Below are 26,445 nucleotides of genomic sequence, written 5' to 3' on the forward strand. Positions count from 1 at the left end.
GTTAATTAAAAATGAGGAAAGGTCAAAAATAGGTTAGGCTCAGAATTGAAAGTTGTGGATTTGATTTTTAAATCAAAATCAGCATCCAAATAAAAGACTTTTCTTGGCAACTGCTGCCCCATTGTGTCCATTTGTGATAATTACATCAATTGGCAAGCATGAGCCCATGGGAGGAGATCTAGAAAAGCATGCCTGGATACAACAGTTGCCAAATGTTAAAATGGATAAAATATGGCCGAATATTGCAAAGTGCATGTGTATTTTCCTTTTTTGGGGGGTCATCTTGAGAATACTACATGCCATTTGATTTTTGCAGAAATACCACAAGACGCTGGCAGGCAATAATAATTCTAAACTCGGATTGGACAATAAATGGTTTGCGCATTTGTTTTAATTTAATAAGAAAATGACTTCTCCATGAGAAGTCGACATACAGTAGAATCATGGGAAAAGCCGTTTTCCAATCTGTTTATGGTGGTCATAATACAAGGCGATGTCAATAAAAAATTAAAAAACAAATCCTAAAAGCGCATTAACGACACATTAAATATAAAGTACCCTGTGTTGAAAGGCATTAACACAAATACTGCATGAAAAAGAGAAAGTGATTTAGTAAACGTATTACGAGTCAAGTGTATCCTTCACCATCCTAAATCAAACTTTTACCATTATTACTTTGGTTATGGAACCACATTAATCTGCATTTAGCAGAGCAAACAAAATCTGAGTGGCAATTTGCCACATCTGTATCTATATTTGAACATGGATTTCAAGGCATTTCAAAGTTTTAAGTTTCTAAACGTTAGTCATGAAATATACAAAAAACAGAATGACTTGAATGTCCAAAAAGGTGCTCAGACTAATTCTGTGCAGGGTAAGTTAAGATGTACTAGGTAGCATAATGAGTTTATAGTCTAGTAAGTGAACTGCTGGCTGTAAACGACACAGGAGCAGGATAAGACAAACGTCTTTACGTTATCAAGGCAAAGCATGGCTCATACGAGATGGAGATGTACATACCTTTCTGTAAATAATGAGGTCATAACAACGAACAGCTAAGTCTCTGATTGGTCCATGTAGCGCGAGTCCTGGTCCTCATACTGTTCTTCAGGAATAAAACGGTCAGAGTCATATACTGGAGATGATTAATTGTCATAATACTGCAGTGTCACTAACTCATTGATGAAGATAGATGGGGCACTCGCTCCAGGCCCTCCCAGTTGAAATGGATTAAACCTATAATCGCGGTCAAGGGTAGCCAATGAGTCAGTCTCCAAAAGTGCATCTGGAACCTTGAATGAGCCATCTTAACATTGAAATACAGGAGCAAGAGCTCTCTGCTTTGCTTATTGGTGAGCTTCCACAGGAAGCATGATCACCTACGTAAGCAGGTGGGCTCCTAGCTACCTCAGCTGCCGAACCCCTGTTTCTGTGACAGGCGTAGAAGCTCCTCGCGAATGGCCTTAATCAAGGAGGCCGAGGATTGGGTGGGAAGCCTCGCGTCCAGTGTGAGTGGGGTTGAAAGATAGCCTGTCTCCAAGTCGGGCCGGGCGAGAGGACTTGACGGCTCCCTGAGGTCACTTCTGGCCATCTGCGATATAGAGGAGTAGTAGTAGGTAGTCAGAAGAGGAAGCAAAAGTAAATTTTGCACTAAATTGAACTCTAGCACTACAAAATAAGACTGCCTTTTTATTGGAGTGGAGGGGCAATTAGAGTCAGTGTTACAGTGTTTTAGCCTCCATAAAGAAGTGATGTGTAGGGATCTAAAACAAAAGTCAGTTATTCCAGTACTCACTGCACTGTTATCTTGTAGCGTTCTGTAATAAGGTTCCTCGGGGTAGTCATTCCATCTGATGCTCCCGTTCGGTCCTGGATAGCCCCTCATTCCAGAGGGATAGCCGTTTATCCGACTAGGGAGGCCCACTTGTGTAAGATGATGCAGTTGGGCTCCTAAACACACACAGGGCCACGTGAAGTCTTTATGATAAATACTTTATCAGTCATCTGTAGCTAATCTTGATTTGTTTTGTGCTGTGTGCCAGTCTCTGAATGTCTGAGACATACTCGTTACAGTAAATTGCTAATACAATTTGTCTATGCCACTGCCTCGCTTCAACTTCACATAATATTTAAAAAGAGACTGGGTCTTCAGGTAAATTTGGCTGACAAGTTGCAGATATTTCACATATTTTGTTTTGGTCAATTCAGCAATACATTCTAAGCCAAAATGTTATGAAGCATAAATTTCAGGAGAGGAAAGTGTTGTGGTTACATAACATCCTTCCCCTCCTAATCATTTAGCTTCTTGTAAATAAAATAAAGAAAGATTCCCAAATTTTAAAAAAAGAATGGTTACACTTTGTATACACTTATGTACCCCACCCACTTTAGTCTACAGACCAATCTGTAATCCCACTGGTTGACTATAGCACTCTTTCATTTCCTTGTGTTAAACATGCTGTGTGCGATAAAATCGATATGGAATGAAACATTACAAAGAAAGAGTGATTTCCAACTGTACCAGTAGTGCCCCCCACTGGCCGCGGCCGAGCAGACATGGGTAGCTCATCAGTGTAAAGTCCTCTGATGGAGTAAAGGCGGTCAAGCTGGAGCTGCTCACCAGGCAGGACTGTCTCTCTTGGGGGAAGGTAGCTCAAAGCGCGCTCTTGCCTGGAAAACATCACATTGTGGCTTTTTCTTTATACTTGAAAGCATTAGAACTGGGATTTTTAGGGACTGCGTGGGAGGCTTAAGTCTAATGCACAAAAAGACGACTTTTCCACTTATTTATCTCAAGTAGCTGTGGCCCAGTGATCTACTTTCCAGGAAAAAGCATACTGCGTGTTAATATTTTATGTGTCGACATGTCCGTGCGTTCCAGCCTTTTTGAAGATAGCAAATGGGCAAATGCAAAGACCTTTTCCATTAAACAAATGAAATAAAAATGAGTCCTTAAATTATTCAGCTGACTCACTTGGATGCTGGAGGAAAAAATTAGGAGTGCTGGATATTATTCACTTGTCCCCCTTTCCCAAATACTGTATAGAAATTCAAATGGATGCTTTACCAACCTTGATATTAAGCCTTGAACAAGAGGAGGAGACAGACTCAGGTCGCTGAATCTCTGTGGAGATAAAACAGAAGGTAGTCAGTCATAAAGACCTCAAAATGAGATAAGGAGCTTCATACAACGACAGATGGTCTGTACTAAAGTGATTAGTTTGCCAAGATGAAACTTTGAAGCTACTGCAGAGGCTTCATGCTGAGAATGAGCTGGAGAAAAAAAATGAAAGGGAATGTACTACATATACTTGTTTTGTACTATAGAGGCACATCATTACCTAAAAATGGCAGGTGATATATTTGTCTACTTCTTTACATTTAAGTACTTACCCCGGTGTAAGGGCCAAGACCTTGATAAGATGGGCTCCAAAGTCTAGTGTCAGAAGCATTGACATTGACCCCTGGCAGAGTAATGCCTGCCGAACTGCCCTGTGAAGTTGGTGACACAAGGGCAAAGGCGTCATCCAGCAGTGAATGCATCTGCTGCCGCGCCTCTTCGATGGAGGGCTGTGGAGGCATGTAAGGCGGCGGGGGAGGGGCATGTCCGGGAGGTGAGCAAGCCGGCCCGAGGAACACTTCGTCTGTGGGGGATGGGCTTCTGTGGGGCAAGCCTGAGGCTTGGTCAGCGTCTGACTGAAATGAACAAGAAAAATATCCAGGTCAAAACAGTTTCAGTCAGAAATGTCCTCAGTTAGTTTCTACAGAACGTTTGGCGAAAAGCCACTCAGGTTTTTGATTACCACATAGGCCACATTGTTGACCCCAGGACACTTCCTGTAAGCAGCCTCTGAGTCTTCAGTGATAAGTTTATCTTTGTCTGCATCTGTCATTACTCCGCCGTTTAACTGCTCCTTCTTCCTCTGTTTGGGAGAGGGCTTCCCTCGTGCACTGGGGAAAAAACGTCAGATGTCTTCAAATTGGAGAAGATACCTCATCAGTTTTCATGATCGGAAACCAAAAAAATAAATCAATCCCAACCTTTTGGGGGGTTCTTTGAAGCTTGTTGGAATTCGTGAATTTTGATCCATCTTTTCCATCTGCTTTTGTGCTTTATGGTGAACGTGGTCCAGCTCTTTGACTCCTGCAAGGTCGATGTCATCCATAGCGGGGAAGTCATAATGACCCTTCCTCTTGCCACGCAGACGGATTTTGTTCCGATGATGTTCCATTTCTGATTTCTGCCTCATTGCTATTTGGATCTGATGAAAAAACAGATAGATACAGTAAATAGGAAAAATATAGGAGCTTTGGGTTCCTCAAGTTGCACATGTGAATATGAAGAGCAAGAAAAAGCAAACCTCCTTGTTGCTTTTGCAGGTATTGGACAATTTTCCACAGTTAGTGTGGCTCAGCAGGGGTGGGATTGTCATGGGCTGCATGGCAATAAGTTGCACTTTGTTGGGGACCCTTCGGCTTACATCTGTGGCCCGCGACATTCTATCAACGTGTTCAAATATGGAAGCGGACGACATTTGGTCATTGAGACTCTTCGGAGGATGAGGACCTGTAGGGATGAGAGTTTTAACAATTTGACAGCTTTGTATACAGTGTATGTAGTTTCTAAGTCTAAGTGACCTTTTGAGTCAAAACGGGATGTCTAGTCAAAAGGAAGATTGGGATCACTACCAAACATTGATATTTTTATTTGGGAGAAACAACAATTTGTGTGATGAATGGTGGGATCAAGCGGAGCACAAAAACAAACAAAACAATTGGATGGCTGCTGGGAAAAAAAAGGAAAGACAAAGTCTTACCAATTCTATTTTTTCCTGCACCGCAATAGAGAGGAAAGACAGTTTTATTGGAAATGATCATTTATTGCTGAAATCGATAAACTCATACTCTGTTGTGTGTGGAGCATTAAGACGTTAAGGCGTACTTTTCATTCTGTAAATTTTACAAGCTGCAGTTTTTTTATGCATTTATTTTTTTAGTAGGAAATTAAGTAGCTACCAAGCCCTTTGCTGATGGTAAAGCTTGGGGTTTGCAAATTTTGAGCCATTGTGAAGTCATTCTGGAAACCCAAAGCTAAAGTTAATCCGTCTTATTTCCAAAATAGTGGAAAGGATTTTTGGATTTTACATGGTCTGTCGTCGCATTCGTTCACAATCTGTGCCCGCAGATCGAAATATAAATATTTTTTTAGTCCCTATCCCGATCAGGCGTGCTGCTTGTCGGGCAGTGTATTTTTTTCACCTAGGCCTTTGGGAAGCATTAAACATCGAGCCCTGGATATTGTGTCCATTGATAATGAACGCTTTTCCTAAAGTTGTTTGAGTTCATTCCGCACGAGTGACGAAAGCTGCTTGTTGGTCCTCAAAAAAAATGTTGCCTCAACATTGTGGTACGTATTGCTCATACAAAAGAGTATAATCAATTCGTAAACAGCGTAAGAAGTTACAGACAAAGACTTATCTTTGCAAAAAAAAACAGAGGTCATTCCTGTGTGGGTGAGTCAGGCTGCCTGGATTGTGCTGCATGTAGACAGTGTGCCTCAATGCTTTTGGCTCCAGAATGTCTCATGGCGGCACTACAACCTTTAATCTATCAACATGCTGTCAGAATAACGTCCACTTTTTGTTTTCTCTCTGGCAACAAAAATATTGTTTGATTTCTTTCTGTTGTGTTCTCCTTCCCACTTAGCTCTGCAAACGTATTGCCTTTTCTTTTAAATATTTGGTAAGACATCATATTATTATTCATATAGGCAGTCTATTTCATTCTTTTCAGTGTTAGTATTCTCCTCCCCCCAATCTGCTGTGTGTTGAGAAGTGCTTTGAGTGTTGCCAGAGCCACTTGCCATTTAAAACATTGATGGGGACCTTCCGCGTCTGCTTGCTGTCACTGGGTGTGGCTTGGGCTCTCAGGTTCTCCTCAGTTGACTCTCGCCCACTGGAGCGATAACTCACCATGGAATCACCGTCTGATGGCGAGATCCTGAGCATAAAGCACACACGTAAATGAATAATTGATGCACGAGGATGGACTTGCGTGCCGGAATCCTAACATACATAATGAAAAATAACACTTTTCTCTCAAGGTCAAAACTTTTGGTGAGAGACTTCAAACAAAGATTAGTGTTGACATACAAAAAATAAATTACTAATGTAGTCATCCCTTTACTCTAATAAATATGGAAAAAAGTGGTGATCTAAATAATTATAAAAATACTATAGTATTAATAAGCGAAAACGTCAGTGTTTAATGTTTTGGAAAAAAAATGCTAAAACCGACACTATTATCTGTAGACATTTAACCTACGGTCATAGTGTATTATGTTTATATCAGCATATTATCTCTCACTTCTGTTTGATAAAAACATTTAAAAGAAAAATGACACTCAATGAGAGAATGAAAATTGCTGTTATGTTATTGTTTAGACATAAAAAGACGAAAAACCCATTCCTCTCTTGCACTGACCTTTCTCGTCTTCTAAAGCTGCGGGATGCTTTGGTGGAGGAGGCGGAGTTTTTGTCGTTAGTGACGTCGCCATTTTGGGAAACACTGGGGCGATCCATATCTGAAATATTTGCAGGCTCCGCTGGGAATGATTCCTGGACCACTATGACATCATCTTTATTCTGTTGACCAAGATGTAGCTTGGCAAAGTCAAAGCCTTTCACACTAGGGGCCTGTAGCTGAAAAAGAGACATATAATAAGCCAAATGTTTACACAAAAACATGTTTATAAGGTTTGGGCATGGTGTGGTTGCTGCAAATAAGGTTTTAATTGAATAATGAAATTTTCAAAAGGTGCAGGGTTATTTTGGCTCGCATGACTATGGTGATGCAGGTGTGCCACTTTAGGTGTTTTGGTCCACCAACCTGTACAGGAGTTCTGACCTAAAGACCATAGTCTTTGTGGATAAATGTGCTGTATGCCACGTGATGCAAACACTGCCAGCTTTTCACTCCAAATGCACAGAGGAGAAATACAGACTCACTGCTCAAATTGAATTAAGGAATTGAGGAGGCTAAGAAACTATTCATCTATTTTTCGCCACAAAAAAACTAGCTAACATTTCAAAAACAACTATTTCAACACACACGTAAAAAACAAATGTAAAAAAACAAAACAACTACCGAGATCCCACACTAATGACAGGGGGCAAAGCACAGGGAAGCTACAAAACACATCAATCTCTGTTGTCACTAAAGCCTGTACCTCCTGATAGTCCCTCCTCCCTTTTGGGAACAGTCTCATTCTCTCTTCTTTCTTCATCTCCTTGGTTCTCTTTTGAGCTGCCATCTTTTCCTGCCCAGTTTTGTCTTTTGGTTCGACTAGTTTCCTCTCAAAAGTCTCCGGTTCTTCTTCCTCATCCCCTTCTTCCTCTTCCTCTTCACTGCTTGTACTGCTCTTGCTCTTTAGGGTAAGCGTTCCCTGAGGACAAGCAATGGTCGACAGGACTGATTCTAACACAAAAACATTGAGCACATTCATACCACGAAAACTTCTCTATCTCCTACTCTCTACCTTCTGGCTTTTAACACAAATTTCCTCCTCCTCCTCATTATCTTCATACTCCACTTCTTTCTCTTCGTATGTCCATTCTTCTTCTTCGTTACTAAGTTCAATACCACTCTCATGTTGAAGATGTGACTGGTGAACAGGGGTCTGAGGTAGCAGATTGTGAGCAGAAGGGCGAATGGTATTATGTGTCACGTTTTAAGTTTAAATTTCAATCCTTTGTGCATTAATAAAAGGGCATCAATATGGCTTCATCATGAAAATGTACTAGTAAGAGAGCAATAAAGTTGGAAGACACAGTTAACATAGGTTAGACCAGAAGCTTATAACAACTTTTACATTTAAGTAGCCTTTTAGTAACGTCAGCATGAAGAATGTGCATCAGAAAAACAATTTAAGATTCTAAATGCATGTGGTGGTTTTCTCGGGAAGAAGGAACCAACTTTTGCATACACTTAATGCACTGATGTTGTTTATCAGTTATAATGTTGTGGGATTCAGGAAGATGGAAGCTACCTAAACAGTTGTCAGGCCAAAGATCGCGTTCATACAAGTCAGTCAGTTGCAGGGACAAAAACAGACCACCATCTAGCTAATTCAATCCTTGCTAAAATAATGATGTTTTACAAGGGTAATTTCTCCAATGAAATAATGATATGGGGATTATGTGGCAACCTGTTATGTGTACAAATAAACCCATTTAAATATATAGTACCTTGTGTCTCTGTTGGATGGAAGTCACGGCATCTGGCTGAAACTCCAGCTTGTCTGTCCGACACAATTTAAAGTAAAGGATAGCAATAATGAAGATGACCACCAGAAGGGGAATCACTACCCCAATGATGATCCACAAGTTAGGGTTCTTAGTGACATATGGCAATGATGGCCCCTTTTCAAAAGCTGTAAAAGAGAGCAATTGGAAATCATATCAATTTCAAACATTTTCCCTGTTATTTTTAAGCTTTGCAAGATTTTCTTTTGATGCAAGTGTTCTTCTGAAAGTTAGTTGTGGTAACATGGCACGCTAGATTGGTTGTACCGTGAAAAATGAAAATCAATTCAAATGTGGTTTTCTGTTGTTTTCTGATGTCTGGAGAAATGATTTAAAAAGAAAATCTACTTAAAAGGGCTTGGCGAAAGAAAAACGCAACTTTTGATAAGTAAATGAGAGTTGAGCATCAGCCAACTCATTGTTGTTGTTCAAAAGGATTTGGGTCATGGTTAAGAAAGCCACTTTACAATAATCCAGCGTTCTTAGACATTCTTGAGTATTTTTAGCAGTGTGTCTTGGATCTTTAGCTTTTTGGAACTTTGGGTGAAATCAGGCTTTCTGACTGCAGATTTAATTGCATAAGTGATCGTTTTGTTGTAACTTTTGCTGGGTACACCAACAAAACTAAGATCTTCTGGTATTGAGTTTGTACAAATATTATGGCATCCATAAGCTATAGCAAGCAAAGGGTTATGCTAAAGATACTCACGTTGTGCTAAAACACCATCAACACGATATCCCAAGATGATGGCTGCCTTTTGGACATCCAGACTGTTAAGAATGTTGGCCATTTCAACAGCAGGAACCCTCTGACCATCAGGATGCTCCACAAAATACACAACCTCCAATGGATTGTCCACACCCACAGACCGGTTCATGCTCACAACCTTTGAAATGATATTATTTACCATTAAATACAGTCACAGGAAAAACAATAGCATGTATGACATTTAGCAGTTGCATGTACCCTACAGGTTAAATGCCAATATTTGGATCTCTCAAAGCCAGAGGAGATTGATATACATGGTTTTAAAACAAATAACAGCAATATCAGCTAAATGCACCAGATACAGTTCAGTCACAAGATGGTCACTGCAACAAGTGTAGTCTTTGGCAGCTCCATTCTATTGCCAGTCTCTGGTCATTACTATTGGCCGATATAACATGCACTTTTCTCATGGAATTATGTTTGTGTAAATTGGGTTAAGGACAGAGACATATGTAAGGGAGAGAGGAAATGTTTCCAAAAAATGAAATGAACTATTCCCATTAGAAAATAGTCTGGGAAATGTAAAAGAAAGGAAAGAAGCAAGGCTTCCTTGGCGGCTGTGCCACTTTAGGGGTGTTATGAAAAAACAAGCACAAAGCCCTTTGTATGGAAATATAAAAGTCATAGTCATGACTAAAAAAAAGAAGGACTGACAAAGCTAAATTAAAGCTGAACTCATAAAAGAATATAAGCACAGTTGGCTCACCTCTGTTCATAAAGTGCCTGGTGATTTTTTATGATACAGAAAAGATGGAGGTCTGACACACTTAAGAATGTTGCCATTCAGCCAGGAAGTATTTAATACTTTAGCAATCTTCTAGCTCAATAACTTTCTTTTGCTCTGCTAAATGTTAAATTTACCAAACACTAATCTGTGACTTTCTTGGTAGTATTCTTCTGAAAACAGTGACCGAGACAATGAAAAATGCATCAGATGTTTGCGGCTTTGGAAGAAACAGGAAGGAGTAAGGGGGACTGGGGGGAAGAAAATAGATAGAACACTTGATGCAGTGGTGGTCTTTGAATGGCTCGCTTCTGGGTGAATAGGATGCTGTTGCTATGGGGACATGGGCCCATCTAACTCTATGTGACGCTGATGAGCAGGTGCAGGGCAACCCCACAAAAGCTGGAGCTTGATTAGTAAAGCAGTAAGGATTTCAGTGGTTACACAAACACTGAACAGTTCCTATAATGAGTCTCCAGGACTGACAGGGTAGCAGTGTAGTTCAGACTTGCATCAGGCACAAATACAAATATGCAGCAATTCTTCTTTATGTTTTGAAGTTCAGTAACACTATAATGTTCAGAATATTGTCTCTGAATGAGGGTTGGGGGTCACTTTTAAACATTTGCAAATTTACCTGAACACTGTTGTTGCCAACATTTGTTGCCCTCTTGACACGTCTGACCGATCCCAAGGCTTCTCCAAGTAATATGGCCATCCTGCGCTCTATGTTTGCTTGAAAGGTCCTTTGGCTCACTTCACTATCCAGCACTCCCAAGAGAACTATATGAATGAATGACACAACAAAGATATGTCAAACACACTCTACATCCCTGATTATATATATTTTTGATGATACTCAAGAATTCAACGAATCTTACCTGTTCTCACCCAAGAGGATCGAAGGAACTGGCTTGTGTTCAACATCGGGTAATGAAAGGCTATTTAGGAGGGGGTGGGTAAATCATGTTATGTATTGTTTGTGCGACCATACAGATATCAAATCCAAGAGCTAATTGTACTACACTGTTAAGTAAAAATACTAATATGTTGGAAAAGTTAAAACGCTTACGCTCAGCAATCTGCTGGACAGGAAAGCCCATATAATAGCTGAATTCCACCTTAGTGAGCTTCATTAGAGCCTTGCTGACTTCTGAACCCAGTAGATAATCTTGAGGGCCGTGCACAGTGAATGTAATGTCCACTGGATACTTCTCCAGTTGTTGTGGATTTTTAGGAACAGCCATGGTAATATTGATAATCTGTAGACAACAAAGTACAAATACAGGAGACAGAACCTCGGTTCCTTACAAGCAACATTCTCAATACTGCAAAGAAATGTGGACATCAAAGTACAAAGAGACATGCATGTTTTCTACTTACATGTACTGTGAAATTGATTGGCGCCTTAGAGCGCTGACACACTTCCGCATAAGCCAGGGTCAAACCTCTCTCAATACGTTCGCTGAAGTTACAATAACGTACATCGACCTGAACAGGAACAAATTGCAGCACTGCAAATATAGTAAAAAAGAAGGAATTCAAACATGACTCCTAGGGGAATCAGGTGAAAGTGACTTTATAAACACAGTAATAAAGAATATTATAAACATGAAAAAGAGCTGTTATTGTGTTCTTTTAAATATTATGTGCATTAATAAAAAAACATGAAATATTATATTTAAAAATCTATTTACCTGTGTGAACTTGATATTTATTATCTTGTGTCATCCAGTGGGGTGACACAAACAGGAAGTGGCGCCCTGACCTTCGTAGGGCATTGATGACAGATATTGCTGTGTACAGAACTGGATCAGACACAACCCGAAATATGAACTTTGGTGGTGGCTCTACAACCTTGAAAAGCAAAGAAATAAAGTTATTGTTTTGTAATTTTTTTTGGTTGTGTGTCCCGGATGGCCAAAATAGATTAGTTGATTTTTTTTGTCCATTTAGAAAAGAGACATGTTTTGTGATAGAATTTCATCTCGAATGTAATGACAGAACTCGATCTTTGGAATAACATCAATTAAGCATATTTCTAAAAGTTAGTGTAGAAAAACAACTTACCTGCAACTCCACCGTTTTGTTAAATTCCCGTTTCAGGATCTCACCCATTTGAGATTTGATATGTTCAACTTTGGCTCCAGATGGTAAACCTTTACAACAAAGGATGAAGTCAGGTGTAAATAGATATATTTTTCCACAAGTTGCATGGTGAAATAAATGCTGTACTTAATAAAGGAGAACCCAATTATGTACCTATTTTAACATTGTACTCTGGCTTCTCAGGGTCACAGAGGTACTGTCTAGATGTCGGAGTTGTAGTCTGCCAATCACCACTCACAAGTGGAGTGAGGTTGACCGTTTGATTTGCATTAGCATTTGGAAATATGGCGTTGGGTTCAGTTGTATTAGCTTCACTGTCGGTTGTAATCAAGGTCATTGTGGCTGTATTGTCAAATTCATCATTAGTCACTCCCTGATCTCCCAACATAAGAGGAGGGAGCACTGTACTATTGGATGAGACTGAGGTGATGTTGATTGCTCGTTCAGTTGAAGGACGAAAATGCTCAGTCAGAGCAGAGGAGGGAGATGTTGTTGGAGTAAAGGTTGAAGAAGGGTTTAAGACCTCTGTGACAAACCACTGGACATCTGTCAGAGACAATGTACCGATTAAATCATCTGGTAGAAAATCTGAAGCGCTGGGACGTACAATTACACTGCTGTGTGGGTCAAGAGTGTGAGTGGCTGAAAACCCATCCGCGGTTAACATATGAGTCGGCAAGATTGTAGAAGATGGTTCGAGAAAGTGTGTTGTGACATCAAGGCGGTGCAGAAAAGGCTTTGAGTTGTTGAAAATCTCTGTTGTTCTCATGTTAGCTGTGTCACTGAGAAGCTCAAAGCCTGACGACTCATGGTCAGAGTCATCTTCATTTACATTTCCATGACTGTTGTTGCTGCTCTTGTGTGTGTTATGAGAAGAACTGTTGGACAGCAAAGTGACATTCTTTCTTTTTTCAACTTCTTTCCCCGAACCAGAGTTCTCCTTAGTCAGCTGTGTGGTGTAATACTCCAAGCTGTTCATGTCTGGTAACAGAACATCAGTGGGTTGAATGCTGTAAGTATCAGGCCAATCTATGCTATCTGATGTTTCTACTAGGTCATTGCTAACCGTGGGAGTAAGTTGCAGTATGTGATCAATTGTGGTATGAATAGGAGAAAGAGAAGAGCGATCCACTGATGGCAGAGGTAAATGTGTTGAAGATGCTGTCATCAGGATTGAAGACTGCATCATATGAAGATGGTGCCAGGATGAAAGGGAGACACCAACCCTGGAAGGAAAGTCGGTATTGTAATGTTCTCTATTGTCCTCTTGATCATATATGTCGGGAACCTTGGTGACCAAGGAGTGGTCCTCTTCTCCGGGATTTAGGAATGCTATTGTCTCCAAAAAATCTCCACTTCCCCAGTCAAAGTCGATGGTATTTGTGGGATAGAAGTCCTCTGGTGGAACCTCTGTCAGTTCAGGAGTAAGATAAGGGCTGATGAAAGGCACACTGTAGCTTGGGGATAGAAACTCATGTGGATTGGGGAGTACATCCAGTGGTTCATTTTCTGTTACTGTGGAGCCACTTGAATAGAGAGGGTTCCCTTGCTGGATGGAACGTGAACTCATTGTAGGGTATAGTAAACCATCATCTAAAATATAAGCTTCGTCTGATGGAGTATCCCTGAAATCCTGTGGAATCATTGGTTTGCCAGTTAGTGAAGTCACAGTTGAAGTTGACTCACTCACTCGATCATTTTGAGCTTCTTTTGAAAAAGTATGCTGTGGCACTGCTGAACTTTCAGAAGCAGAAGGCCTTGATTCATTTAACTGAAGCTGAATCTGAGGTATCAAAGGAGTTGGCAAGAGAATAGTTTTTTGATTGGCAGATTTGATTTGGGCCTCCTTCCATTCATTGGAATGTTTATCTTCTTCAAATTCTAGAAATGATCCCCGAACCAGTTGAGATGGCTGTAATGATGGAGTAGAAAGAGGCTGTGATTCTTTTGCATTTAGGTTACTTGGAGTGAAGGTTTCATAGTTGGGTTGAGGAATGACATCTGTGTCTTTGTTCTCTAAGGCAGTAGTAAGGAAGGGTGGTGAAGTTGACAATGTTGGCTTTGTTGGACTCAAAACATCTCCATCTATATCTAATAAGAAAAGAGGAGATGGGAGTTCATAGTGAGTAAGGTTGGTTCCATTGACAGAGATAAAAATGAAATTTCAGAATAAAACAACATTCGTTAAAACTAAGGTGATGTGCCTGAAATTTAACAACAAAACATTTATATTGATAACATAAATATAAAACCTGAAGACAGATTATATCAATGAAATAATGGCAGTTCTCCAGTATCTGTGTATGTGCCCTAACTTTCACAATCCTATGGTTTTGTTATCTTAAAAAAATATTTGGAAACACTGTAGTCAAATTTCTGCCACTGTGCAGAGTAAGGTACATATTGCATGTGTACATTTAACAATATTTTTTTGCCGTGATTTCTAGAGCAAACATTGCTTCTTTGGTATGGCGACAACTTTATCTGACTAACTTGTATCCATGGACCTACAGTAAGCACAACATGGATACGATATCCAGACTACATTTATGTATGCCAGTGATATAAACTGTGGATTGAGGTCACACTATGATACATGACCTTAAAATGCCATGTCATTTCAGTTCTCCCCTGGAGAAGCACAGCAATGCATGTGCTATATTTGTGACAGGTCAAGAGCTACCAAGATTGCATGCAAGATATATACGTACATTACAGATACCACTAGAAGTTTTATTTTCTTATGTAAGGGAAAATGGTGCAACAAGTCGACTCGAACTACTAACTACGTCCACTATGCAAAGGCTAAACTTCATTATATGTGACAGACAAGCTATGCATTGGACTACAGAGTGAAACCAGGAGTGACTACTGTATGTAGTGTATGTACTATGCATGAGTGAAGGCTAACACTATGTAAGGTAGATCTGCCACCTGGCCCTCTGAAATGTGAGTATCTTACACTCAAGTAGCCACACATTGTTCAGCAGCCAATGTCGGGAAAACAAACGACTAAGGCCTTTGCAGTTGGAAACTGACAAATATTGGACAGGGCCATTGTCATATTTTATATTGTAATCACTGTATCATTAATACTGTCATTAAAGTGTCTGCAAATGATCTTTGTTGTTGGCTCCCTTTTTATGTCAACTGAAACATAATAATAATTAAATTCTATGATTGTTATTTTATATATTTTATATTCAAATCCATCCAACTAAAGAGTAAAATGTACTTCTCTGACACTAGCCCAAACAGCCAGATAGTATTGTGACCACCTTTTCAGCACATATTCTCATGTATCCCATAATGACCACATGCCTAAAAATGTAGAACAGTCTCATTACTTTGAAAACACGAAAGAATTAATGAGGCGGAATTTAATTATTCAAGAGGTGCTAAATCATTCGCTAATGAGACTCAATTTTCACTCATGTGTCCTTGATCCTCATATGTCAGTCTAACATGGTCTTATGATATTGTATATGCATTAAACAAAAAGGTAACATTTGTGTGTGTGTGGGGGGGGGGGGGGGGGGTTGGGTTCAAGGAAGCAGAATGCTCAACAGATAAGCAAGCAGTATGCCAATACCTAATATTTGATATGCAAATTCTTAAATGACAAAGTGTCAGGTGACAATTTTAACATTTATCGTATTCTTTAACTTAATTTTACTCCCAAAGGGGCAGTGAGTTGAATAAGAAAACATTGAAAACCCATTAAAAAAGCAGAAACAGCCCTGTTAAAAGGAATTGTAAGCATACTGTAGCAGGGATTGTGAAAGAACTAATACCACAAATTGTGCACTTTCCTCTGCTTGATGCACAACCCCGAAAACTAGCAAGAGAACGCTTGACTGACGCCAGTATTGGCGACGTCTACAATTAAATTATATAAAATCCCCATTGCTTGCCTTTCTGGGCAGACACAGAGAAAGAGCAAGCAATATCTGAATCATTATCAGAGAGAAATCTTTGGCAAGACTAGTAGGGAGAGCAGTGATTGAACAAAAATACTGTAATCGCATTTACAATATGCGATGAGTAAGTACCCTTATTAAGTGAGATATAAATAATAATGATGAAAAAATTAACTCGCACTCAAATAATTGTGAATTCCATGAAATAAATCACAGATGCAAGGATACCTGCTCATTATAAAACAATCATTTGCTTTGTCACAGGCGGGGAGGTCAACTCACTTACCCCTTGTCCAGCAAGCCGTCCTGCTAACCACTCTTCACTGGAGTGCCCCATTACTAAACAATACCGAGTATTTGGACAGAAATTCAGCATGTAACACGAGAAGACTGAGTCAATCAGCACCCTCTTGCACTGCCTCAATTGTTAGTGGGCCCAACGATCAGGCTTGTCCTCTTAACTTGCATTCAATATGTATCCCTCCAGATCAAACTACCGGTACAATGGTATATTTAGGTAAAGTACAGTAATCCCTCAAATTACGTGGATACTGTAGACCAGACATGGTCGCAATAATCGAAAAATTGTAAAGTAGAATCACCCCTATTACTACTACCATACTATATGTTTTCGCCCCTATTCAAAAATACAATGTCTAATACCAAATTGTTTTTACATTAAAATGTGGTCAATAAAGTAAAGCTGAAGGAACTATGTTTCCATAAGACATACAACAGGTTCATCCGAGCATATTGTGGACTCATTGCAGTATAGTCTCAATGCTGCTCTTTCCATTGAACATATTAATGAGATGAAAAAAACATTAAGTATATACACCGGATTTTATCCATAATGTGATATCAAGGTGATGTGTCACTGCACCTCCACATAACACCACATGCTACTTTTAACTTTGAAAATGATAATAAATTGCTCATGTTACTGACCTAGCCTTGAGCAAATTTCACTGCTATGAGTTAAATAGTCAAGCAGGAAAATAACAGTGAGACACTGTTGCTTTTTAGCCCTATGGGTGGTAGAAGACCCTGAGCTAAGCTTTGAAAGCTTCTAGTCATCGATCTCATTGAAGACCCCTGCTCTAATAAATAATGAATGGGCATGTTGTCATCGCATACAGATCTAATTTCACCACACAGTTGATAAGCTTCATATTCGCTAGCCGGAATCTTTAAGAGTTGAACCTGCCAGTTGCCAGTGGTCTTCTTTAAAATGTCTTTTGGGTTCATTTAAAAGGAAATGACTGATCTGTTGAATTTAAAAGCGCCAAGAAACACATAGAGAAAAGGTGACGCACCAAGGAAAAGTCCTGTGTCACGTCAAATCTGGAAAAGCAATTAAACACAAGTTGCCTGGCTACATTTGACCCAAAAACTAGACGGGGAACTTGGAAATGGAAGAGACCTCTTTTTGAGACAACAGTTAGAAATGGATATTGCCTGTAAACACATCTTAATAGAAGCACTAAATTGTATCATTCTGGAGAAAATGATTGTATGATGGCTTCATTGTTGTCTGTCTTTCAAATGATTTTTGTGTATGCTGAACATAGGTTTATATTTGTTATATTGCAAATGTTATATGTTTGGTTTTTCCACATAACTTTGTTGCCATTCAAAAATTATATATTTCAATCAAGTTGACTTAAATATAGAAATTCCATTGTTGTTGGAAAAGCCAGTAGTGTACACAGCTAGCCAGGGAACTTCTACTACTTACTAAAAATGTTATCCCTCTTCCAGAAGATGCTGTAGTGGCAGGCTGTAATAATATGCTGCTCACAAAAGAGTTTATACACTGAAACTGACCAATTCCACATTGCATGGGATTGTTTCATATCTATCCAAACCATAGTAAACAAAGCAGTCAATTTGTGCTCTATAAGAGAATGTTCCATGAACAGAACAAACTTCCTTTTTCTGAACCAAAAGTATATATTAGTTGTTTTTTTCAAAAGATTGACATATTAGAGTCCACTAATCGAAAAATTTAAAGTAATCTAAAAAAAGTGCCAACTATTTTGGAGTTCAAGACTGCGGTTGTAATTTGTAATTGTACTTTGAAAAGCATTAATAATAATAATAATGTCAGCACAGTAAACCCAGAGGGATCCAAATTCCCTGTGTGAAGTTTGCATTTTCTTTGCGGGCCTGTGTGGGTTTTCTCTGGGTATTTCAGTTTCCTCCCAAATCCCCAAAACATGCATGCAAGGCTAGTTGACCACTCCAAATTGCCCCAAGGTATGAATGTATGTGTAAATGGTTGTTCATTCCCTTGTGGACCTGCGATTGGCTGGAAACCAATTCAGGGTGCCAATAGTTGGCTGGGATAGGCTCCTGCATCCCTGCAACCCTTAAGATAGGCGGAATGGAAAATGAACAATAATAATAAGAGAAGCACAAATACTATCCTTATTTGCTTATATTATGGAGTCTTTAATATTTCTTATTGCTGACGCTGTAGCTAATTGTGAAGACTGAATTTCAGCTTTCCCCTAAAATCACATTATTATTTCAATAGAAATACAGTGCTGTATTGTTTTGTATTGCAGAACACACAGAAAACCAGGTCACATGCATTTAGGTATGGATGTGGAAATATAATTCTGCAATGCCTTGTTCCTCTGCAATCATATTTGATGACATTGTGCATGTCGGAGACAGGTAGTTCCTTACCTGCCACAGGTGAGTCTGCCGCTATCATGTTCATCAACAGAGTAAAACCCAGAACCATGGTGCGTGAGCCACGGGCATTCATTTTGGTCTTGACCGCCACCACCAAAACAACAAGGGAGACCAATCTTGCCATTTTACGGTGGTGGCTAGCTCAAGGCATTTCAACTTTATTCATTCAGAAGGGACAGGCCTTGTGGTGTATTAAATTGGGGTCTTCTCTGCCACACCATGTGAGTCCTTCAGTAGTGAAAGAAACAACAGATTAACTTGTTATTTGTAACCAATATTTAAAGCTTCATAACAAAGTATGGTGTTTGATCTGTATTTTATTTTTTAAAGATCCTTTGCCAGTGTCTATTTTAACACCAAAGGCACTCAAACTAGTTTAAGTGTCTTACAGTGTATACATTGTGCACTTTTCTACAGGTTAGACGTTGGGGGATAAAGCTTGATCAATGCATTGACATGATCTTAAAACATATTTTTAAATCATCCACTACACTTTTGGTGATGTAAATGTTTTAAATGTGAATAGTGGGACATAGATCACATTATACTAGCTTCCATCCTGATAGAGTACAGATCCAATTCAGTCTATCTTGACTCATTCCTCTCTTATCTCAACTTGTGTTACAAAATAGCAGGCAACATGTTTAGAATAAATATTAGTCATGGCTACTTCAGCCAAAAGTCTATTTTAATATTACAGACCACAATTATTCCATCAAACAGGTCATGACTTCGCAGGCAGACTTACCACAATCACGGCGAAAAACTCAATAAAATCCTTTGTCTTGGTTGCAAAAGATGTAATTAGATGAAGAGAAAAGAAAGGCATGAGAACCCGGACGTGCTGAAATGCTTATATCAGAAATCAGTTAAAAAAATTGTCCTAATGTGATGGCCACGAGCATCATTTTGACACTCGTGTGATTACTGCAGCTTCTGTCTCTTGTCCAGGATAATAATTAGGTTAGTTCCGCCTTTCGATTGGCATGATTCGTCCATAATCTTAGCAACCCTATTTTGATTGGCTAAAGTAGCTCCTTGTCAAACCATTTTACACTTTAGGTTGGTCGTTGTCTACAAGCGTCTGTGGCTTCCACGGCAACCTTGACTATATAAGCAATGATGCGCAAAACACACATCTATAAAAAGAAAGTCAACAATATCGTGAATAATGCATGTGCATTAATTTTTCTGTGATTGCATATATAGTTCGGCATCTTTTTCAACAAGAAGCTGTTTGCTGGAAAACGTGTGCTTAAGCAATTCAAGTGCGGCGGTTTATAATCGTAGTTATTGGGTTAATTCGAGTGAATTAATATTTGCATATACTGACTTAAAATCCTCTGGTTCCAATAACGTCATCCTGTTTAGATAAAAAAAAAAAACTCGTCTATGACCTCACTTTTATGAGTAACCCGATTTGGTGCACGTATCCCTCTAGCGGTAGAATCAGGGAAGCACATGATGAATAATGTTACATATCTTAATTTTTGTTCATAGGTGAGAAATCACGTTAATGAGGTGAAATGTGTGTAAAGTAGTTATTATTTTTTAGAGAATGTAGCTTTTTACTCTTTCAGTTATCTATCTATTTAGCTCGATCAAAATATGTGGAGTTTGCATGTTCTCCAGAGCCTGCGTGGGTTTTCTCTAGGTGCTCCGGTTTCTCCCACATTCCATAGACACGCATGGTAAGCTGATTGAACACTAAAGAATTGCCCAAAGGTATGGGTGTGAGCGTGAAGGGTTGTTTGTCTTCTTATGCCCTGCGATTGGCTGGCCAACTATTAGTCTAATAGTCTTTATGCTGCAGGGTCTGTGATTGGTTAAATGCTTAAATATGAAAACACACATCTGGAAGCAGTGCAATAGGGGGAAAAGCAACGAGAGGAAGCCTACAGACAATTTGGAATTATTTAATAAGTATTCATGAACAAAATATAATTAACATCAGTTTATGATTCAGGTATTTTTTTAGGCCAACAGAGAAGGCCTTGCAGGCCGTCACTGTCCACCACTGATCAAAACCATAAACAATTAACCCGGTCCACAAACCTTTGTGACTTAACAGTTTATTGTAAATCCAAGACAAAGTGTGATTATATTTCTACACATATACAATATGCATATGTGAGCATACAAATTGTCATTAATAACTCGATTCACCTCGGAGACCGAAAAAATGATCAAAAGTAACAGTGAATAACAAGCTATAACATGGATTGCGCCCTTCTGACCACACTGTTAGTAAAGTGGACACAATCAAATAAACTACATCCTTCTATTTGACCAAGCTGCTTCTTATCTAGAATGAGCCAGTCAATTTGTGACAATATAATTAGTTGCCCGTAGCCTAATAGAAATCCACTCCATTTTTCTACAACGAAAATGATTAACAGAAGCACACATTGTCATAATGGTAACACAAGCGCTTAGTAGTAATTGGTTAGGGCGTTTTAATTAATCCTTCTTGCCAATATATTCATTTCCAAACTCTAGAAAGCCAGTAAAGTATCCATCCCAACAACATATTCAATTAGAACAGGCTAGAGAATACACATAACACTACATCAACAGATAATAATGAAATATAATGATACACCACATCCAAAGAAACAAATAAAAATTAAAAAAAACACACAAAGTGGAAAGTGTACAAAGGAATACTGCAGCACACATGATTTCTAAATAAAATTATTTAGGATAAGGGTTCAATGCTTTCAAAAATGCAACTAATGTTATAGCAAGTATTGTTGCCTAACTAGTATAATAATAAGAATTGTGTAGCAATCCTTTTGGACAAGTGATTTTTTTCTCCCTTCAAATAACATAATTACAGATTGACTTCTAGTGTAAGGAAGTAAATGTGAAAACGTCACTGCAAATTAAATTGTCATTTTGGCTGAAAGGTGGACATAGCTTTTGAAATAAATTATAATTGACATTATTAATTTCACAGAAAAACATGTTACCCTACTTAGTGAGAAATTGAATGGGAAAAAGTTTTATGAGTTTGTAAAAGAACTCTAATTTAAATTAAATGTAAAAGCTTTGGAGATATTATTGGATATTTTGAAGCTCAGTTCTAAAAAAAAGACAAATAATTATGTTCACTTTAACAACACAAAACATTTGCATTTTTCAAGCATATTTTGGTAATTATAAGGTCACTCAATCTACATCGATGTTTGCTTTTCTGACCCCAACTTTGTTTTTTTAGTAGAACACACAACATTGGTTATGAGAAACAAAACTATAAGCAACATCATCATACACAATGTTATTATCCACAATGTCTTAGCTGGCTATAGAATTTGAGAAAATAGAATCTCTAATCACAAGGTTTGTGATGTTTGACATATTTCACAAATGAACTCTTGCTTGAGATTGGGTGTATAATTATTGCAAAATGGACATAAATATCCAAGGCGTTTTCAGATGTCAAATGTGACATCACATTCATGTTGTGTGCGTGCTCATGCTTTTAAAGGTATTACTGGTCTTTTCCTTTAACCTCATTGTATTTCATGGCGTGCTTTGTACAAAAATCAGCAATAAAAGTTCAATAAGCCAATTTGAGAAGGTTAGGTTATTTACTGAATTTAGATATTTGCAGGCCCAAGTGAAAAGGGGTAAAATGATAAAATAACAAACCAAAAAAAAAACGGCAACACGGATTAGTGGTTAGCGCATCAGCCCCACAGTTATGGGGTCCTGGGTTTGATCCCAGGTCTGTCCTCCAGTGTGGAGTCTGCATGTTCTCCCCAGGCTAATGTGGGTTTTCTCCAGGTACTCTGGTTTCCTCCCACATTCCAAAAGCAGGCATGGTAGGCTGGTTCAACACTCTAAATTGCCCCTAGGTGGGAGTGTGTGTATAAGGTTGTCTGTCTCCTCGTGCCCTGCGATTGGCTGGCCACCAATTCTGGGTGTCCCACTGCCTGGTGCCTGAAGTCAGCTGGGCTCCGGCACCCCTTTGTGAGGATAAGCGGTTCAGAAAATGAATGAATTCAGATTATGCTCTGTGAAACTGGCAGCACAGATGTATAATGTATATTATTGTGTTTATGCACATGTATATACAGTATGCTTGGGGTGGAGGTTGAAATGTTACTAAAGCACTTAAAGCATTTCAACATGAAATCAGCACTATTGCAATAATTGAAATTAATCTTGCAATGGCTGTTTGTACATGGCTGATGTTATCTCTTTGGTGGGAGGAGGATCGGCTTTAAACAGTGAAATCAAGGGCGAGGAATTGAAGGACAGCAGTCTAGCATACCTAGTGCTATCTTCCTCTAAAGAGTGGAATGTTTCAGTAGTCTGTCTCTTTACAATTCCAATGGCTCTCCCTTCTGCACGTGTGCTTAATAGATGTTATAAAATAAATCAACTGATAAGAAATAAGATAAAATATGAAGTTAAACTGCAAACAACAATGTCATGCTAGATTAAATGGGTGTGTTGGAAAGAAATAAGTACCAGGATGGTAATCAAGACCTTTGACCTCAGGTGGGGCCATCAAACTACAACTATTCCATGTCGGGCCCAATGACAGTTGAAAAAAAGAAAGAAAAGAAAAAAGGACGCAAGATTCCCCCTGGAATGATGACACCATTTCTGTCACTTCTACTCAATGCCAAATATTGTAAAAATGAGACGTAATAATAGAAACACACACCACCTGATAGAATATCCACAAGAATATTGCAACAATCTCTAATCGAAATACACACACGTACAGCCATAAAATAAAATAAAAACACTACAAAATGCAAGTACTATGGCGTGAAGGAAAAGGGAAGGCTTTCACTAAACCAGCAGGAGTTCTCAAGTGGCAACTGTGGACTTTATGTATCGTCAGCTAGAAGAAATTAAATGTTAAATAGAGCAGCAAAAAATACAAGTCACAGCCCTATGGATTCTCTCCGCATTTCAGCCTAGTGGTGTACCTGCTTTGAACTAAGCTTATTTCATCTTTGCCCTTCCAGGTGTATGCTAGCGTCCTAGTTGCAACACTGTCCTGTGATCTGACTGGAAAATACAACAATGCAAGCAATAAAGCAATTAATGTTGCTTGAAACGTGTGCAATAAGGTTAAAGGCTCTACCAAACACTTGGCCTCAGTGTTACTCACAACCTGCTCAGTGCCAACTTGTTACCATTTTATGGTCCTAAAGATCGAGTTGCCTTCATTCTCGACCTAAACAGAACCAGTGCTATTCACCCAGTGATCCTGAACACTTCTCTTATGACTATGCAGTCTCCTTCCATACTCACAACCTTGCAAACATGGCACATTCACTTTCTGTCAGGCCCCTCTCAGACGAGCTTCACAAACACAGTGTGACCTCTGTGACCTCTATAACTTATTTAGCCAACACGAGAAGCATGTAAAATACTCGTGTGAACTAAAATATGAGTTAAGCACAGAGACTGAGTTCTCACATAGACTTTTGTAAAAGAGAAAAAAAATAATGCTTTGTGATCATGCATTCCAGCAAAATGATGCAAACAAAGCGGATGTAATCTTGCGTCAACTATGATTTGGACAGTGAATGGATATCTTTTGACTGGAAAGATGACAAAAGTTACTATTAACTGTGTGAAGGAGTGATATGAAATGTTAAACTCAAATTTGAAAACCAGTCAGGTCCCTAACAATAATCATTAATATTAATTGTTTGATCTTAATGCATCTGGGGATAAAAACATTTGATTTACTTTATTAAAATGCTCCAGCTGATCTAAAATTAGAGCAATATTTAAAATGTGTGAAAATGTATGAAAATGGACATTGTTTTACAATAATTATCTCTATATATTACACATATATCTATATATATGTAATATATACTAGTTTTTGTCATTTACAGGTAAAAGATACCCATTCAACAAAAACATGTATTTTAATGCAACATTTGGTAGGTTATGATTTTAGTGGTTGGAATCAGCAAATATATAAATATCAGTATCATTAACATTTCCCCAATTACAGTGCACTACCTTTATAAACAACTGACTAAATTTCTTTTCAAACACGCTGTTACATCAAAACACCACATACATTATTTGCATGTAAATCCAGTGAGTCTGGAAGAAGAATGATCATCAAAATCTATGACTTTGGTACGTACCCCTGGCAAGTTATGGTATCTCATGGACACATAATAAAAGCGCTCGATATCAACCTGATGACATGAATCCTCCTACTCTTAAGGACTTAAAGGACCACAGAAAAGCAATGGGAGCAACGCTTACACCTGGAAGAGATCTATCGTGTCCCCGTCAGCTTCTCAAAGCAGGACAACACGTCTTTTGCGTTTCTCCTTTGTGTTGCGTGGCATGCCAAGCGGAGTAAACTGTGTTGTTACATCTGTAAGGCACTACAAGGGAACAAAATCTAAAGGAGGTGGACTAAACACATGGTTGACAAAAGCACACCCACACACACACACACACACACACACTCACATTTTACATGCCCATGTTATTATAACCACTTTGTGCAATCACATTAAAAATAAAAAGGAACACATATCTATTGATAAAAGGAAACAAAGAGTTTTGAAAGTTCTTGAAAGAAATGGGGTGCAGACTGCTACATTCTATGAATGGGCCCAGTGAAGTCACCTAGATAAGCCAAAACTGACGTTTTGTGGAACACAAAAGAAATATAGCTATAAATACATTAGAAAAGTTTGTTGTCTTCTGTTGGTTCAATTTCCAGACGCCTGCGGCTCAAGGAGGTGGAGTGGAGCGAGTCGTCTCTATTTTCTCTCAACACCGAAAGTGTGGAAATATTAAGACAGTTCAAGGCCATCATTTTTTTTTTCTTTGAAGAGCAGCAGGTTTCCGTATTTCACCTTTTCCCAATCTCTTGGAATTTCAAATTTCCAGTCCTTAACCCCTGTTCAGCAGTCCATTCCCACAGTTAAAATGGGCATGTGAAAGAAAACAAATCAGAAACCCTCCGCTGTCCTAAAATGTTTCAAACTTCCCCCTAACACTAACGACTTTCCTCATCAAGTAAAAACAAAGAAAAGCTAATCAAAACTAAGATGGCCCTTTTCAGAGAAAAAAAATAAAATAAAAGAAATCACCTCCAAACATAACACATTTTCCCCCCTCAGAGAATGACTGTGAATGTTATTTTTCCTTCTTTTTCTCAATCCTATCTTCAAGTTGTATGGGGCAGAAGGATGAGGATTGCAAAGTCCTCTGTCTCTGTTCTCAAGTGAGGTTAATGGAACGTTGGGTACAGATGGGGCTAAGGGTGGTCGGTGTGTGGAAGCAGCAGTGCCAAGTCCCGTCTCTCCAGTGTCTTTAGAGGTAAGGGTACTGGTTGACCTTGGTAGGGCTCAGCGGGTATCCAGTGTAGACGGCGGTGGCGGGAGAGGCGCTAATGTAGGCCTGATGGGAAAACTGGGCCTGGTATTGGCTGTGGTGCAGGGTGGGCGAGGGCAGTACGCGATGGCCCACACTGACTGGAAGCTGGTGGACGATGCTCGACGGGTAGCCCCCATGCTGAACCGCGTGACGTGCCGAGCCCTGCGACGCTACCAGGTGAGCCATCGTGCCGCTGGAACCCAAAGCGGCTGGGGTCGTGTAGGTGTAGAGGTGAGGCTGGCTAGAGAGGTGCGTGGCAGCCAGGTGGGGGTGCACATTGCTCGTGTGAGAGGGACTGTTGTGATGGAAGGAGTATGGGGCCTGAGTGGCCATGGTGGGGGTAATGTAGGCTTGCTGGCGGCGGTGACCTCCGTTTCGGTCTGCTACCATTTGCTGCTGGGCCTGGGGGAGAGGATGAAAGATGACGCAGGGTTTCCTTTCTGAACACTTTTGCCCTTTACACCTGTTACATATTCCGTCACTTGCTGCAATCCATCCAAGTTAATGTGGAATTCATTCACTTCTTAAAAC

At 39.3% G+C, this 26,445-nt stretch overlaps 2 protein-coding genes across 2 annotated transcripts in view; both read right to left on the reverse strand.

Annotated features, from left to right (window-relative positions):
- Positions 1-371: 371 nt before the first annotated feature.
- Positions 372-19,463, reverse strand: LOC144193260 (UPF0606 protein KIAA1549-like). The gene is made up of 22 exons (XM_077712045.1): positions 19,277-19,463; positions 18,520-18,756; positions 12,059-13,996; positions 11,867-11,955; positions 11,494-11,653; positions 11,180-11,310; positions 10,869-11,058; positions 10,678-10,737; positions 10,434-10,579; positions 9,013-9,190; positions 8,247-8,431; positions 6,484-6,701; positions 5,864-6,000; positions 4,818-4,832; positions 4,362-4,567; positions 4,042-4,262; positions 3,804-3,951; positions 3,394-3,696; positions 3,072-3,124; positions 2,522-2,670; positions 1,796-1,950; positions 372-1,591 (listed from the first exon to the last, which is right to left on the reverse strand). The coding sequence occupies exons 2-22, from the start codon at positions 18,650-18,652 to the stop codon at positions 1,409-1,411; spliced, it is 4,998 nt and encodes a 1,665-aa protein (XP_077568171.1). The 5' UTR covers positions 18,653-18,756; positions 19,277-19,463; the 3' UTR covers positions 372-1,408.
- A 4,895-nt stretch (positions 19,464-24,358) lies between these two features.
- Positions 24,359-26,445, reverse strand: part of LOC144215238 (homeodomain-interacting protein kinase 2-like) — a 53,646-nt gene continuing 51,559 nt past the window's right edge. Inside the window, exon 15 of the mRNA XM_077744083.1 lies at positions 24,359-26,316. Coding sequence (XP_077600209.1) covers positions 25,852-26,316 — 465 coding nt within the window. The 3' untranslated portion in view covers positions 24,359-25,851. The remainder of the gene's footprint in view (positions 26,317-26,445) is intronic.

The sequence above is a fragment of the Stigmatopora nigra genome, chromosome 2, assembly GCF_051989575.1.
Source record: "Stigmatopora nigra isolate UIUO_SnigA chromosome 2, RoL_Snig_1.1, whole genome shotgun sequence".
In the NCBI taxonomy this organism is placed as follows: Eukaryota; Metazoa; Chordata; class Actinopteri; order Syngnathiformes; family Syngnathidae; genus Stigmatopora; species Stigmatopora nigra.